We start from the raw sequence: 16,045 nt of genomic DNA, 5'->3' as shown, positions 1-16,045 counted from the left end.
GAATTCTGTTTCATGCTACTTTTAAGAACTGTGATTGTGTCACAACGGCTGCACTCAGTAAACTAAGTGATGTAGTGTTGTAATCAGGTTCTCTGTTCCTATATTATGCTGCTCTCAGATGAGGTAGCAAAAACATGGTTACAGATTTCCTTTAAGTGTTTAAAAAAAAACGTAAAAACACCCTCCCCAAAATTCCATGTTTCACAATAAAAAGTTGTTTGAGAAAATATAAACGTAGCTTAACCTCTTCACCCCAAAGCCTGTTCTCACCTTCAAAACCAGGCCAATTTTTTCAATTCTGACCAGTATAACTTTATGAGTTAATAACTCTGGAACAGACAGAGAACGTAGCAGCAGAGACGAACAACAAGAGACGGGGTCAGAGATCAGTCCAGGTCATACACGTGCATACAAGTCAAAGACACGAGGAGCACCAAGGTTCAAGGGTCAGAGGCTCTAAACTGAAAGCTAGAGCTATCACTAACACTGGTCAGCAGGCTGTGACAGACTGAAATAGCCCAGCTAGCTCCAGGATGAGGCGATCGATTAACCCCCAGATGACCAGTCCAGAAAGAGGACAGCAGAAAATAAACTCTGGACTGGACCATGACAATACCCCCCTCTCAATGGGGAAGCCACAGGACCCCCAGGCTTCCCTGGATGACAAGCATGAAAGGCCTGGACCAGCCGATCTGCATGGACCGAACATGCCGGCACCCGTGACCGGTCCTCAGGACCGTACCCTTTCCAATGGACCAAGTACTGAAGTGAACAGGGGAGCATACGAGAATCCACCACCCATTCCACCTCATACTCGGTCTTGCCATCTACCACAACAGGCAGCAGGTATGAGGGAGTCTCACCAGAGGAAGGCACCGATTGCTTCAGAAGCGCCTTATGGAACACATTGGGGATCCGCAACGACGGAGACAAACTTCAGGCGAAAGGCTACATGATTACTCACCTCTAAAATTTCATACAGACCAATAAACTTGGGACCCAACTTAGCAGAGGGAATTCTCAGCCTTATATTTTTGGTGGATAACCATACCTTATCCCCTACCTGATAATCCGGCCCCACAGAATGTAGTTTATCCGCAAAAAATTTATATTTGCCCTGAGCCTCCCCAATGTTTCTCTGAATCTCCCTCCAGACCTCTGCCAACCGCAGAAAGGCCGAATCAGCCCCTGGACACCCCGAATCCAGCCGGGAAAACTTATCAAAATGAGGGTGAAACCCATAGTTGCAGAAGAATGGAGAAGTACCAGTGGACTGATTGACACGATTATTGATAACGAATTCCGCTATAGGTATCGCAGAGCACCAATCATCCTGTCTAGACGTGACAAGATACCATAAAATCTGCTCCAAAGACTGATTGGTCTTTCAGTCTGACCGTAAAGGGGGTTTTACACTAAGCAATATCGCTAGCAATATCGCTAAAACGTCACTGGTTTTGTGACGTTATAGCGATATTGCTAGCGATATCGCTATGTGTGATACTTACCAGCGACCGGCTCCCCCGCTGCTCATCGCTGATCGCGCGAGAATGTCCGGCTCCATTTCTCGTCGGGCGCTTCCTGCTGAGACTTCCTGCTGTGACGTCCAGCGACGCGTGGAGGCGGGCGGGAGGACGCAGGATCGCTGTGTGTGAAAGGTGAGTATCGTGCGCTGCGTCGCTGTGAGATCTTTCTGTATGAAAGCTCACTAGCGATCATTTAGCGATGCACCAGCGATCCTGACCGGGTCGGATCGCTGGTTGGATCGCTGGTGCATCGCTAAATGTAAAAGGGCCTTTAGTCTCGGGATGATAGGCCGATGAGAAGGTCAGACTGATACCCAGCCTTTTACAAAAAGCCCTCCAGAATTTTGCCACGAATTGCACCCCTCTATCAGACACCACACTGACAGGCACACCATGCAACCGGATCACATGCTCAATGAATAGTTTAGACAGAGTCTCAGTATTAGGAAGGCCCGTTAATGGTACAAAATGTGCCTGTTTACTGAACCTATCAACAACTACCCAGATCATGGTTTGGCCATTAGAAGGGGGAAGATCGGTGATAAAATTCATGGACAAATGAGTCCATGGTCTATCTGGAATTGGCAGTGCCACCAATTCCCCGGCTGGTTGTGGGAGGTTTTTGCATGGGCACAAGTTTCACAGGAGGACACAAACCCAGTGACATCAGAAGTCAACGAGGGCCACCAGAACAACTGAGTGATGGCTTTACGAGTGGCCGAGATTCCAGGATGCCCACTCAGAGCCGAGTCATGGAACTCCCGAAGCACCCTTAACCGATACAGGCACAAACAGCTTATTTTCAGGTATGGACGACGGAGCAAGAGATTGGGCCTCACGAATCTCCTGTTCCAATCTCGGGGACACCACAATCACCATGACCCTGCGCTGAAGAATGGAGGAAGGAGGTGATACTGGATCTAGGCTGTGAGACAAGGTAGCCTTCACATTCTTGGACCCTGGTCTGAAAGTGATGGAAAACTGAAATGGGGGGGGGGGGAAATGTGACCACCTTGCTTGTCTCGGAGTTAAATGTTTGGCGGACTTGATGTAAGACACGGCTCTTGTGATCTGTAATGACAGTGATACCATGAACCGCCCCCTCCAAAAAATGCCTCCATTCTTCAAACGCCGCCAGTTTAATGGCCAACAACTGCCGGTTACCCACATCATAATTCCTCTCAGAGGAAAAATTTTTTGAAAAGAAGGCACAGGGTCTTAAGTTAATTAATGTCATGGGCCCCTGGGACAACACAGCCCTCACTCCCACCTCAGAGGCGTCCACCTCTATGATAAATGGTTTGGACAAATCAGGTTGAACCAGTTTTTTTTTTTTTTAAATTCGCTTTGCCAGTACTTTTTTTAATGAAGAAAACGCCACCACAGCTAGAGCTGACCAGTTTTTGAGATCAGCCCTCTTTCGAATGAGATCAGTGAGGGGTTTGACCACCTGAGAAAACCCCTTGATGAATTTCCTATAGTAATTGGCGAAACCCAGAAATCGCTGAAGACCCTTGAGATCTTTGTGTTACCTCCACAATGATCACCCAGACTCAGCCGCTTGTTAGTCAGTGGACAGGAGGGACAGTCCTTTTTCCAATGTCCGGGATCTCCGCAGTAAAAAACACAGCTTTCCATCACGTCGCCGTTTCCTCTTTCTCCTGGAGGTCTGTGGTTTCCACCTCCTTAGGTTGAGACGGAAGCAAAACATCAGGGTTAGCAGGGAACAACGGAATCCCTCGCTGTGTAATAACTCTCTCCCACAGCCTCCGATCCATACGGATAGCCTGAGCCATAGCCTCCTCCAATGAGCTGGGAGGTGGATGGAGAGCCAGAGCTTCCTTGAAGCAATCCGACAGTCCCTTCCTAAACAGACCTCTCAGTGCGGAGTCATCCCAGGACACCTCAGTGGACCATCAACAGAACTTGGAGCTGTACCATTCGGCTGAGTGTTTCCCCTGAACTAGACCCATAATAGTGTCCTCTGCCATGCTAACACGGTCCAGTTCGTCATAGATAATTCCTAGGGCCTCAAAGAACTTATCTACAGACATCCGTTCAGGGGCAGTAGGGGGCAGCAAGAAAGCCCAAGATTGGGTACCCTCCCTAAGTAAGGAGATAATAATCCCTACCCGCTGAGTCTCATCCCCAGGTGATCGAGGTCTAAGAGAAAATCATAATTTACAACTCTCCCTGAATATGCGAAATTTATCTTTTTTGCCAGAAAACATGTTAGGAAGTTTAACCGAGGGTTCAGGAGAATGCAAAAAACATCTACAGTCACCAGGTAGACGAACAATATGAGGTGTTTCCCTAAATGGTCTTGATAGTCTCAAGTCAGTTCTTTCTGTAAGTGGGTATGAGACATGACAAGGAACAGATGCTCCACAGAAAAATCCTGCACCATCTGCATCAAACTAGACACTTGATCCGCCAAGTTATGCAGCGGATCCATGACCAGAGAAAAAAAAGTGCAAAATCCCGTTTAAATGTATAGGTTAGTGATAATGTAGTCAAACCTCCACCAGGGGGAGCTGGTGAGGGAAGAGAGGTTACACACTAAGCGTAGCAACACTAAGCAACCGTACAGGTGTCACAGGTAATGATAGAATAGTCAGACGAACCAAGTCAGAAACTATCAGGAGCAGACGTACCAGAAATAGCAGCAATACACGTAGTCAAAATACCAAGCCGAGGGTCAAAAAGCCAAACATGAGCACAGGGTCCAAAAACCTGAGACGGAAGACGTGGTCGGGATAGAAGCCGGGGAATCAAAAGCCAGACAGTGAACGTAGCAGCAGAGACGAATACCAAAAGACGGGGTCAGAGATCAGTCCAGGTCGTACACGTGGATACAAGTCAAAGGCAGGAGGAGCACCAAGGTACAAGGCTCAGCGGCTCTAAACTGGAAGCTAGAGCTAGCACTAACACTGGTCAGCAGGCTGTGATGGACTCAAATAGCCCAGCTAGCTCCAGATCGAGGCTGAGGAGATTAACCCCCACATGACCAGTCCAGAAAGAGGACAGCAGAAAATAAACTCTGGACTGGACCATGACAGAAAAATTGTTAAATAAACAACTAAAAAAAAGTAAACACTATAATTACTAGATACTTTCCGATTTTATATCAGGATGAAATACTTAATAAAAACCCCCAAAAAGGTTTCAGAACATTAACAAGGAGAGGGCGCTCCTTGGACAATACAGTATGGTGTCACCTAGCATGTATTTTAAACACATGGATAACAAAACATGGCTTTCTACTCAAGGTTTTTACAAATGTCCTAGGCATAAATATAATGCATGCCGATATACAAAAAAAATAACAAAGTATTCGTTTCCTTTTAAATTTTTTATTGATTGTGATACATCTCGTTATACATTTTATTGAATGTCATATTTGTGATATAAACTATATTGGCTGCACAAGACACGAAGAATGAAAAAAGGTTAGCAGAATTTATATATATATATATATATATATATACTGTATATACAGCTCTGGCAAAAATTGAGAGACCACTTCCAGATGTTCAGCTTGTCTGATTTTTCTCTTTATAGGTATATTTTTGAGTAAAATGTAAATTGTTCTTTTAGTCTATAAGCTTCTGACATGTCTCCGAATTTCCAAGCAATAAATTTTGTATTTTTTTCTGACAAAGAAAAATGGTCAAAATTCAAAAACAAACCCAGTGCTTTCAGACCTCAAATAATGTAACGAAAACAAGTTCATAATCATTTAGAAACAACAATACTAATGTTTTAACTCAGGAAGAGTTCTGAAATCAATATTTTGTGGAATAACCATGATTTTTAATCACAGCTTTCATGCGTCTTGGCATGCTTTCCACCAGTCTTTCACACTGCTTCTGGGTGACCTTATGCCACTCCTGGTACAAAAATGTGAGCAGTTCTTCTTTGATGGCCTGTGACTATCCATTTTCCTCTTGATTACATTCCAGAGGTTTTCAATGGGGTTCAGGTCTGGAGAATGGGCTGGCCATGACAGGGATTTGATGTGGTGGTCTCTTAATTTTTGACAGAGCTGTATATATATATATATATATATATATCACAAAACTCAAGATAAAAAGCGGACGGCACCGCTGTTACCGTGTGACTTCAAATGATGAGCTAGGAGGGATAGCTAATACTAGAGAAGAGAGAGAGAGGATTCAAAAAGATTTAAATAAACTGGAGCAGTGGGCAGCAACTAACAGAATGGTTTTTAACAGGGAGAAATGCAAAGTACTACATCTGGGCAATAAAAATGAAAAAAGCATATATAGAATGGGAGGAATAGGGCTAAGTGACAGCACATGTGAAAAAGACTTGGGTATACTAATAGATCACAGACTGAATATGAGTCAACAGTGTGATGCAGCAGCAAAAAAGGCAAATGCAATTCTAGGATGTATTAACAGAAGCATACAGTCTAGATCACGTGAAGTAATTATTTCCCTCTACTCCTCTTTGGTCAGACCTCATCTGGAATATTGTGTCCAATTTTGGGCACCACATTTTAAAAAAGACATCAACAAACTGGAGCAAGTTCAGAAAAGAGCGACCAGAATGGTGACCGGTCTGCAAACCCTGTCTTATGAGGAAAGGTTGCAGGATTTGGGAATGTTTAGTTTGCAAAAGAGAAGACTGAGAGGAGACTTAATAGCTGTCTACAAATATCTAAAGGGCTGTCACATTGTAGAAGGATCAACTTTATTCTCATTTGCACAAGGAAAGACTAGAAGCAATGGGATGAAGCTGAATGGGAGGAGACACAGATTAGATATTAGAAAAAACTTTTTGACAGTTAGAGTGATCAATGAGTGGAACAGGCTGCCACGAGAAGTGGTGAGTTCTCCTTCAATGGAAGTCTTCAAACAGAGGCTGGACAGACATCTAACTGGGATGATTTAGCGAATCCTGCTTTGAGCAGGGGGTTGGACCAGATGGCCCAGGAGGTCCCTTCCAACTCTACGATTCTATGATTCTATGATGTGCGGCATACAGAAGCCCAGCAGCTGGGAATCTCGGGTGCCAGACCTGGAAACAGTCAATCCTGGGAATCCATGCAAAGAGAAAAGGTCGCACTCATCGAGATGAAAGTTTCACTGATTTATTGACATATCATAAACATGTCAAGTCGGGGGAGTGACATAAGGAGTGCAAGAAAGGCTGACAACGGCCGCTGCGCTTCAACACATATTATAAACATGTCAAGTCGGGGGAGTGACATAAGGAGTGCAAGAAAGGCTGACAACGGCCGTTTCGCGCTGCTCGAGCGCTTCAACCCGTTGAAGCGCTCGAGCAGCGCGAAGCGGCCGTTGTCAGCCTTTCTTGCACTCCTTATGTCACTCCCCCGACTTGACATGTTTATGATATGTCAATAAATCAGTGAAACTTTCATCTCGATGAGTGCGACCTTTTCTCTTTGCATGGATATATATATATATATATATATATATATATAATAAAAAATCCAATACATACTCAGAAGCTGCAAATTAATAATTTGGCATTGAACATGTTAAATTGCCACACAGAGGTGGTAATTGGGAGAAAGCTTTTCATGAGAATCATTCTCGATAACTGAATTGGAATGAACGGTAGGAATGGCGTTTTCTTATTCATTATTGGTTGTGTGCATTTCTTCCCTTTCGCTTGTTGGTACGTTTGTACTGACGATACCCGTCGATCCTTAGCACACGTTTGTGTGATGTTCAGTGTTTCCTAGTGATTGGCGGAGGGTTATGTGAGGACCATGTAACCAGTTTCATACTGTTCTCTCTGACTAATGTCCAATTACTGCCAGAAACGCGTCTCGGGTTTTTGTCCCTTCTAATCTGGGGATTTTGACTCCATAACCGCAATACTATAAAGTTTGGAGGTCACTGCTGACGCGGCGAGCCATGTACCCCTCAGGTGATTACAGACACCCCTGAGGAAGCCATGGTTGTGGGAACGCGTTGGCATGTGGCGGGATTCCTATTATTGGGCAGCACTTATCCTACTGGAGACGTGAGCCCCTCTGGAATAGTTCTGTGGGGTCGGCAGGTTCTGCTATGGCCCCTCTAGAAGGAGGACGTGGGGAGAAAACTGCAGAACAATGGACACTAAATACTACATGACACACTGACATGGCTCCATATTACAGACTGGGCAGCAATGTCCAGAGGAAAGATGGAACAGAGCAAGGAGCGACATGATGCTGGACCCCCAGATCTACAGTAAGGGGGCTGCAGCCCACTCGTGCTCCTGTGAGGACACCGTGCCATATCTATGTGCAGCAAGCGGAGGGACAGCAGAGCAGCACGCGGGGCATGGCGTCACGTGATGAAGGCGCTTTCTCACCGGAAGTTCTTCTTCGGCTCAGTTCTGTGAACAGCCGGTGTTACGTCATCTGGATGCGCCGTAGCTTCTGAGAATACTCGGTGCAACATGTCGCCGCCGCTGTTCAGCCTCCCAGAGGCGCGGAGTAGGCTCACGGTAAGGTCTCACGGTGATTGAGCCGCCGCCTGGTTGTGTCCGGACTGCCCCAGACGTGCACAGAGTAACCGCTGCCATGTGTCCTTCTGTGTTACCAGAGCGCGACCAGAGAAGCCGTGTGCGCCAAGAACATCAAGCACCTAGTGACCGTGTGCAGCCAGGTGCCGGGGAGGTGAGTGTGTGAGAGAGCATGTGGGAACAGGTAATGGGTGTGTATAGATGTGTGTATATGTGACAGATGTTTCTATAGCTGTTTGCAATGACTGTGTTTCTGTATATCTGCAGTATATAATGTGTGTATATTGTAGCATATGTTTGTATGTAATGTTTATAGATCTATGTCCTGAATGTGTGTATACGTGAATAGATATATATATATATATATATTTGCATGTAATGTACCAATGTGATGTTTTACAGTGAAAATGAGAAGAAGCCGACCCTGGACCAAGTCTTCAGAGTCGTCTTAGAAGAGGAAATAGTAAGTGATCTGCCGGAGCCGGTAATCAGTAATGCCAGTGATAAGTTCTGCAACTTTCTAATGGATTTTTTCAGTTCCTTGAACCTTGTAAGGTCTGTGCTTGCTGCCAGTTCTGGTAATATTCTTCGTTACATACAGGGCTAATCGTTTGCATTGTTGAGCATTTGCTACAGTAATATCCAGTCTAAACAATCTGTTGCTGATATAGGCAAAATATTGTACCCCAGAGTGTACCTTTCAGAAGATTTTCTATACTGGATACAATTGTGTTATTTTTATGTGTGAACTTCCAGGTCTGATTTGAGTTTTTAGCATTTGAATCATGGCTGTAACTCCTGGGGCAGCGAAGGTGCAGAGGAGAATCACTGTGGATGTTGTGTGATACCTGTGATATCACTGCATTCTCCATCGTGTTCAGTATACGTGTGCATCATGTCTCTGCTGTGGTGAGATATCATGGTGTGTATTATCCCTGTATATCTGTGCTGTGACGACATGGTCAATGTTGCGTCCCTGTGCTGTGACGTCGTGGTGGACGTTGCGTCCCTGTGCTGTGACGTCGTGGTGGACGTTGCGTCCCTGTGCTGTGACGTCGTGGTGGACGTTGCGTCCCTGTGCTGTGACGTCGTGGTGGACGTTGCGTCCCTGTGCTGTGACGTCGTGGTGGACGTTGCGTCCCTGTGCTGTGACGTCGTGGTGGACGTTGCGTCCCTGTGCTGTGACGTCGTGGTGGACGTTGCGTCCCTGTGCTGTGACGTCGTGGTGGACGTTATATCATTTTTCCATCATCAGACTTTGGGATATTACAAGGATCTAATAGGCCAACTTTCATGTTTCCCTGTTTCTTCTGTGCATTTATGTAACTGGTACTCTCTTTTATTTAAATGCAGATAAATCAAGCTTCATGTGACAACTGCCTTGCTATTATTTCACTTGCCATCAATGGAGTTACAGAAGGTAAAACGAATAGCAACAAAGCATTATAGGAAAATGTCAAGTAATGTGTAGCTGAGATATTGTTGTGTTAAGATTGGATTCGGTTCTGCATTAGGGAGGATCAGACTGAGCTGATTTATATTTTTATTTAGGTAAAGTAAATCTCCATAACACAGCCTAACTAATAAAACAAAACAAAAGTTTGCGTGGCATTGTAAATACAGATCGATATGCCTTAGAAAATAAATATTCTTTATCTATATACACATTTCTTACTTTATTTTGGAGATTTCAAATTATAAGATGGTCACAAACTGCACTTAAAAAATACAAAACTCATTATTTGTAAAAAAAAAAAAAAAAAAAATAGGGTAATTATTAAGAATGCAACATAATAGTTTAACTCATATATAGTACAGGGTTATAGTTCCCAGCTCATTTTCATATTCAGATTTCATTGTTGTATTTATGGTTTTGATTTACCTAAAATTTAATTTGTCGCCTTCCAAAAATGTTGCTGTAGCAAGACTGTGACAATTCAATTCCATTGACCCCTTGAAGAAGCCTTATACTGGCGATACTCTTGGGAACTGTTTTCCACACTGGGACATCCCTTTTTGTTTCCCCATAGGTGGTATTTATTATACAACTTTCCAGCATTTTATTTATACCTCCCTTTTTCTACTTTGCCTTGAATCATTAGTCATATAAACAAATAACATTTTAATTAATAGGATTTGGTAATAATAATAAGTTCCATAATTGAATGTATTAAAAAAAAATGTTCCTGTGCTGAGATAATCTTATAAATGTGCCCCAGCTGTGTACTGTGTAATGGCTGTGTGTGACCGTACAGGGACATGGTCTGATCATACCACAGCTCCTGGCCAGGGGAGGAAGCAAAAGTCCCTTTTATGATAAGTGAGTATACAGACGAAACAGCAGGGGCTCTCAGCTGCTATTTTCTGGGGTAACACTGCCTGTTTTATCTCAAAAGTGAGTTAATCTCTGAGCTCATCATAAATCAAGTCAGTGAGGTAGGTGTTACAGCGGTTCCATATTAACAGTCACTGACTCGATTTATGATGAGCTCACAGGATCTGAAATACAATAGACACATTCACTCCTGTTTTAATGCAGGTAGAGAAATGTGTTACCTCAGAAAATAGCAATTGTGAGCTCCTGCTGTTTCATCTGTATATTCACTTGTCAAATGTTACTTGTGCTTCCACCTTCGGTCAGAAGCTGTATGTGCCTTTCATGAACTAAAGCAGCTCTGCATGTTAGGACAGAGCCATCACACAGTACACAGCAGGGGCAAATTTATAAGATTATCTCAGCACAGGAACATTTTTTTTTTTTTTTTTTTTTTTTTTTAACACGTCCAAAATTGGAACTTCTTATTATTCCAGGATCGGTTAATCAAAATATATTTTGTTCCTGGGACAAACCCTCTTAATATACATACTTTTTCCTTAGATGCTATGATATTGTGTTTATTAGCTTCTATTATTTTTGTACCTCAATAAAAGAGGTGTTTTCAGTTATATTATTCAGAGAATTTATACCTTGATTATTTTGCTTGCTTGTGGTGGATGTATTTTGCACTCCTGTATATAGTCCTGCAGACATTGATTAGTTGGGTGTCCTTGTGTGGTCTAGAACCACTGTGGTCAGACACCAAATGGTTTCTCTACGTTTATGTTTGTTTTATTTGGTTTGAAATTCTGTCATAGTCCATAATTTGTCTGCATATTTGTGATTAACGTTTTCATTATATATAGTTTCATTGGATTTAGCAATCTTTTATACAGTATTCTTTTACTTTTTGTATTCTTGTTATATAATCCAACGCAGTGACGCATTGCACACTCCGGTCTTTGTGATGGCACCATTGGAATGAGATGTGCCCAAAATGTATTATGAGGTACAAGCCACTTAATGACTTAAGCCAACAGTCAGTGAGAATCACTCACTATATACACAGATAGCATATATGAATATTCATAAAAGACAATAGAAACCTTCTCAAATATGAATAAACAAAAATAAAGTCCAAATTGATAAAGACTGAAAAAAGTTTTTATTTAATTACGCAATAAAAGGAAAACCAAATAAATTGGACATAATACAATACCATAAAATGTCATAGTATAAGGAGATAGTTACATAGTAAACACATGGGCCATGAATAAATATAGTGATCATAAAAAATCAAGGACTCCTTGAGAAAGCCTCGGTAGGCGAAACGTACATTGGAGGGAGCCACTGATCACGGGTATCTATGATCTTATTACATTTCCTATGCACTTTATTTGAGCTTTTAGACCCTGTGTCTGCTTACTATATGCACTTTAGATTGCTGATGGATTTTTTATGATCACTATATTTATTCATGGCCCATGTGTTTACTATGTAACTATCTCCTTATACTATGACATTTTATGGTATTGTATTATGTCCAATTTGTTTGGTTTTCCTTTTATTGCGTAATTAAATAAAAACTTTTTTAAGTCTTTATCAATTTGCACTTTATTTTTGTTTATATCTAACTGAGAAGGTTTCACTTAATGACTTAGTTGTATCATGCAACTGCCATGCGCCTCTATCAGAAATGTTCCGCTATTAGAAAAAAGATTGGCACTCCTTAGACGAAAAGGAGGTGCACAGAAATAGTGTACCAATATATAATGTTTTGGTCTAGTTGACCTTCATCAGATACACACTAGTAGCATATAATTTAATAAATCTCTGAAGATTAGACTCCTGTTGTTTAAATTTCAAAGGCAGACAACCATTGCAATGGACGTCGCATCAGGCATTCTTGGTTTCTAAGCACAGGGGCTGCTATTTTAAATGTAATCAGCCAGAATATAATATTCAGACATTTGTGAAATTATATGTTACTATTGTATATCTGATGAAGGTCATCCAGACCTACTGTCCAGTATCCTATGTATGGAGAAATGCCTCCTCGACCCGCATGGTGAGGCGGCTGACTGAGGGTGCTAGAATTTTGTATGTTTGAATATGTTTTAATTTATTTCTGTACATTAGGCATCTGCACAGCTACCACTCCATTTGTTCTACTGGGAGATGTCCTCGATTGCCTTCCTCTGGATCTTTGTGATAAAATCTTCACATTTGTGGAGAAAAATGTTGGAACCTGGAAATCTGTAAGTCTGTTCTCCATATACTTTATTACACAAGTAAATCTGCCAGTAAGGTTTTGTGCATACGTTGCAAATTTGGTGCATCTCTGCTGCATTTTTTTCCTTGCTGATTTTCTAGATAAACCTGAAGCAATCCTGATGCCAGCAAAATGTATGAGAAACCTCAAGTATCATGCACATGTTGCTTATTTGTGACTTGCCGATTTGGTGCAGAAAATAATCTGCTGCATGTCCATTCTCTGTGCGTTTTTCACCATTGCCTTCACTTGAATCAGTCAAAAACACTTGTTTTTGCAGCTGCGTTTTTCCTGCCAAGAGATGCAGAAATTTTACTCAATGAGTGCACAAAACTTTGTCCTAAAGAGTTCTTTGATTGCTTATACAAATGCAAATTCTACACCAATTTTTAAAAGGGTTCTCTTGGAACATAAAAAAAAAATTAAGAAATGCCATTCTAAGTAAATTCATAAATACCTTTTAATTAGCATATCATTCTGGTTTTGTCTATAATGTCAATAGGACAGGGCACTTGTAGTCATAAGATCTTCTGCTGTGAGATGGAGATTATCTATACCACATACTGTCAGCTCACAGCAGCTGCTCAGTAGCTCTGCACCCCTAGTATCTCCAGTATTAGATCAGATAGACAGGGTGGGGACAGCAGTGTAAGCAGCCTCCTCTTACCTTGGCACCCCTAGTATCTCCAGTATTGGATCAGATAGGGTGGACAGCAGTGTTAGCCTCCTCTTAGCTTGTCACCCCCAGTATAGCCAGTATTAGATCAGATAGGGTGGACAGGAGTGTTAGCCTCATTTTAGCTCGTCACCCCCAGTATAACCAGTATTAGATCAGATAGACAGGGTGGACAGTAGTGTTAGCAGCCTCATCTTAGCTCTTCACCCCCGGTATCTCCAATATTAGATCAGATAGGGTGGACAGCAGTGTTAGCAGCCTCATCTTTTCTCGTCACCCCCGATATCTCCAGTATTAGATCAGATAGACAGGCTGGACAGCAGTGTTAGCAGCCTCATCTTAGCTCGTTACCCCCAGTATCTCCAGTATTAGTTCAGATAGACAGGCTGGGCAGCAGTTTAAGCAGCATCTTCTTATCTCAGTACTTCTAGTATGTCCAGTATTAGATCAGATAGACATGGTGGACAGCAGTGTTAGCAGCCTCATCTTAGCTTGTTACGCCCAGTATCTCCAGTATTAGATCAGATAGACATGGTGGACAGCAGTGTTAGCAGCCTCATCTTAGCTCGTTACCCCCATTATCTCCAGTGTTAGATCAGATAGACAGGGTGGACAGCAGTGTTAGCAGCTTCATCTTAGCTCGTTACCCCCATTATCTCCAGTGTTAGATCAGATAGACAGGGTGGACAGCAGTGTTAGCAGCTTCATCTTAGCTCGTTACCCCCATTATCTCCAGTGTTAGATCAGATAGACAGGGTGGACAGCAGTGTTAGCAGCTTCATCTTAGCTCGTTACCCCAATTATCTCCAATGTTAGATCAGATAGACAGGGTGGACAGCAGTGTTAGCAGCCTCATCTTAGCTTGTTACCCCCAGTATCTCCAGTATTAGTTCAGATAGGGTGGACAGCAGTTTAAGCAGCATCTTCTTACCTCAGTACTTCTAGTATGTCCAGTATTAGATCAGATAGACATGGTGGATAACAGTGTTAGCAGCCTCATCTTAGCTCCTCACCCCCGGTATCTCCAGTATTAGATCAGATAGACAGGGTGGAGAGCAGTGTTAGCAGCCTCATCTTAGTTCGTCACCCCCGGTATCTCCAGTATTAGATCAGATAGACAGGGTGGACAGCAGTGTTAGCAGCTTCATCTTAGCTCGTTACCCCCATTATCTCCAGTGTTAGATCAGATAGACAGGGTGGACAGCAGTGTTAGCAGCCTCATCTTATCTCGTCTTGCCCGATATCTCCAGTATTAGATCAGATAGACAGGGTGGACAGCAGTGTTAGCAGCCTCATCTTAGCTTGTTACCCCCAGTATCTCCAGTGTTAGATCAGATAGACAGGGTGGACAGCAGTGTTAGCAGCCTCATCTTAGCTCGTTACCCCCAGTATCTCCAGTGTTAGATCAGATAGACAGGGTTAACAACAGTGTTAGCAGCCTCATCTTAGCTCGTTACCCCCAGTATCTCCAGTATTAGATCAGATAGACAAGGTGGACAACAGTGTTAGCAGCCTCATCTTAGCTCGTTACCCCCAGTATCTCCAGTATTAGATCAGATAGACAGGGTGGACGGCAGTGTGAGCAGCATCTTCTTACCTCAGTACTCCTAGTATCTCCTGTATTAGATCAGATAGACATGGTGGACAGCAGTGTTAGCAGCCTCATCTTAGCTCGGCACCCCTGGTATCTCCAGTATTAGATCAGATAGACAAGGTGGACAAGAGTGTGACCGGACTTCTCTCAGGACTCCTGGTATTTCCAGTATTAGAATAGCCTGATAGGGTTGACAGCACTGTGAGCAGTTTCATCCTATATCAGGACACCTGGGAGAGAGGGGCACTTCCTACTGCACATACTCGCAGGCATAGCTCCTTTTAACATTCTAGTGCAGGTTTCTGTCAGTGTAACAATGTGGTGGCCATTTAAATTCTATGGTGATTGCCTATTTAAGCAAAACAACTCGCATTTACTTATTATAGGTATATAGGAATTTGTTTATAATAACATAACATTGCCTTTTAGTTTTTTTTCTCTGTTGCTGCAGATCCCCCTTTAACACTATAAACAGAAGTTCATTAAAGAGATGGTTCACTACACTGTATAATGCCCCCAACGATTTAAACCTTGTGAAGAAGTATTTTTGTAAACTCCTCTTGTTGCCATCTGTGCCTGTGAGTGGCGCCATCGCTGACCGCTAACGTGGCATCACATGACCCCGGCTGTAGCCGCCACTGATGTCAAGATGCGGATCTCGTGCATTCCCCCGGGCGTGACCCAGTTGCGCGCACCCCTCCTGATTGACTGGGCTGTGTGTAAAACTTCACTGCCCCTCACAGACCAGCATCCATCGCGCGCTTTCCCTCTCTCTGCTTTCATTAACAGCAAGTGCACTGGATACTGGGCTGTGACATGCAGTGAAACTCCGCCCACAGCTTAGTCAATCAATAGGGGTGCGCATGACCGGGTCACGTCCAGGTGATGCAAGGGGGTCTGGACCTTGACGTGACATCAGCGGATGTCAGCGGCAGCTGATGCCAAGTGAGCGGTCAGTATAATGAAACTAGGAAACAGAAAAGCGCAATAGGTTCTTATCTGGTGATTGATTGAATAGATATGACAAAAGTCTACTCACCCTTTCCAGGAGAGGTATAAGCATAGAAACCCGCCGTCAGCCTGCTGCACGCCCGAAGGTCCACTGCGTGACCTCCAATACGGATCCTTATGGATATAATGTTATTCTCGGGCTTAC

At 43.2% G+C, this 16,045-nt stretch overlaps 1 protein-coding gene across 1 annotated transcript in view; it reads left to right on the top strand.

The window, feature by feature from the left end:
* Positions 1–7,854: 7,854 nt before the first annotated feature.
* Positions 7,855–16,045, top strand: part of THOC1 (THO complex subunit 1) — a 41,367-nt gene continuing 33,176 nt past the window's right edge. The window contains exons 1-5 of the mRNA XM_073550866.1: positions 7,855–8,012; positions 8,111–8,184; positions 8,433–8,493; positions 9,384–9,450; positions 12,487–12,605. Of these exons, the coding sequence (XP_073406967.1) occupies positions 7,965–8,012; positions 8,111–8,184; positions 8,433–8,493; positions 9,384–9,450; positions 12,487–12,605 (369 nt within the window). The 5' untranslated portion in view covers positions 7,855–7,964. The remainder of the gene's footprint in view (positions 8,013–8,110; positions 8,185–8,432; positions 8,494–9,383; positions 9,451–12,486; positions 12,606–16,045) is intronic.

This window comes from Dendrobates tinctorius, unplaced genomic scaffold (assembly GCF_039654945.1).
Source record: "Dendrobates tinctorius isolate UK_male_01 unplaced genomic scaffold, ASM3965494v1 ptg000171l, whole genome shotgun sequence".
Lineage (NCBI taxonomy): Eukaryota > Metazoa > Chordata > Amphibia > Anura > Dendrobatidae > Dendrobates > Dendrobates tinctorius.
Note: the sequence above shows the minus strand (reverse complement) of the source record. Positions and strands in the feature narration are given on the sequence as shown.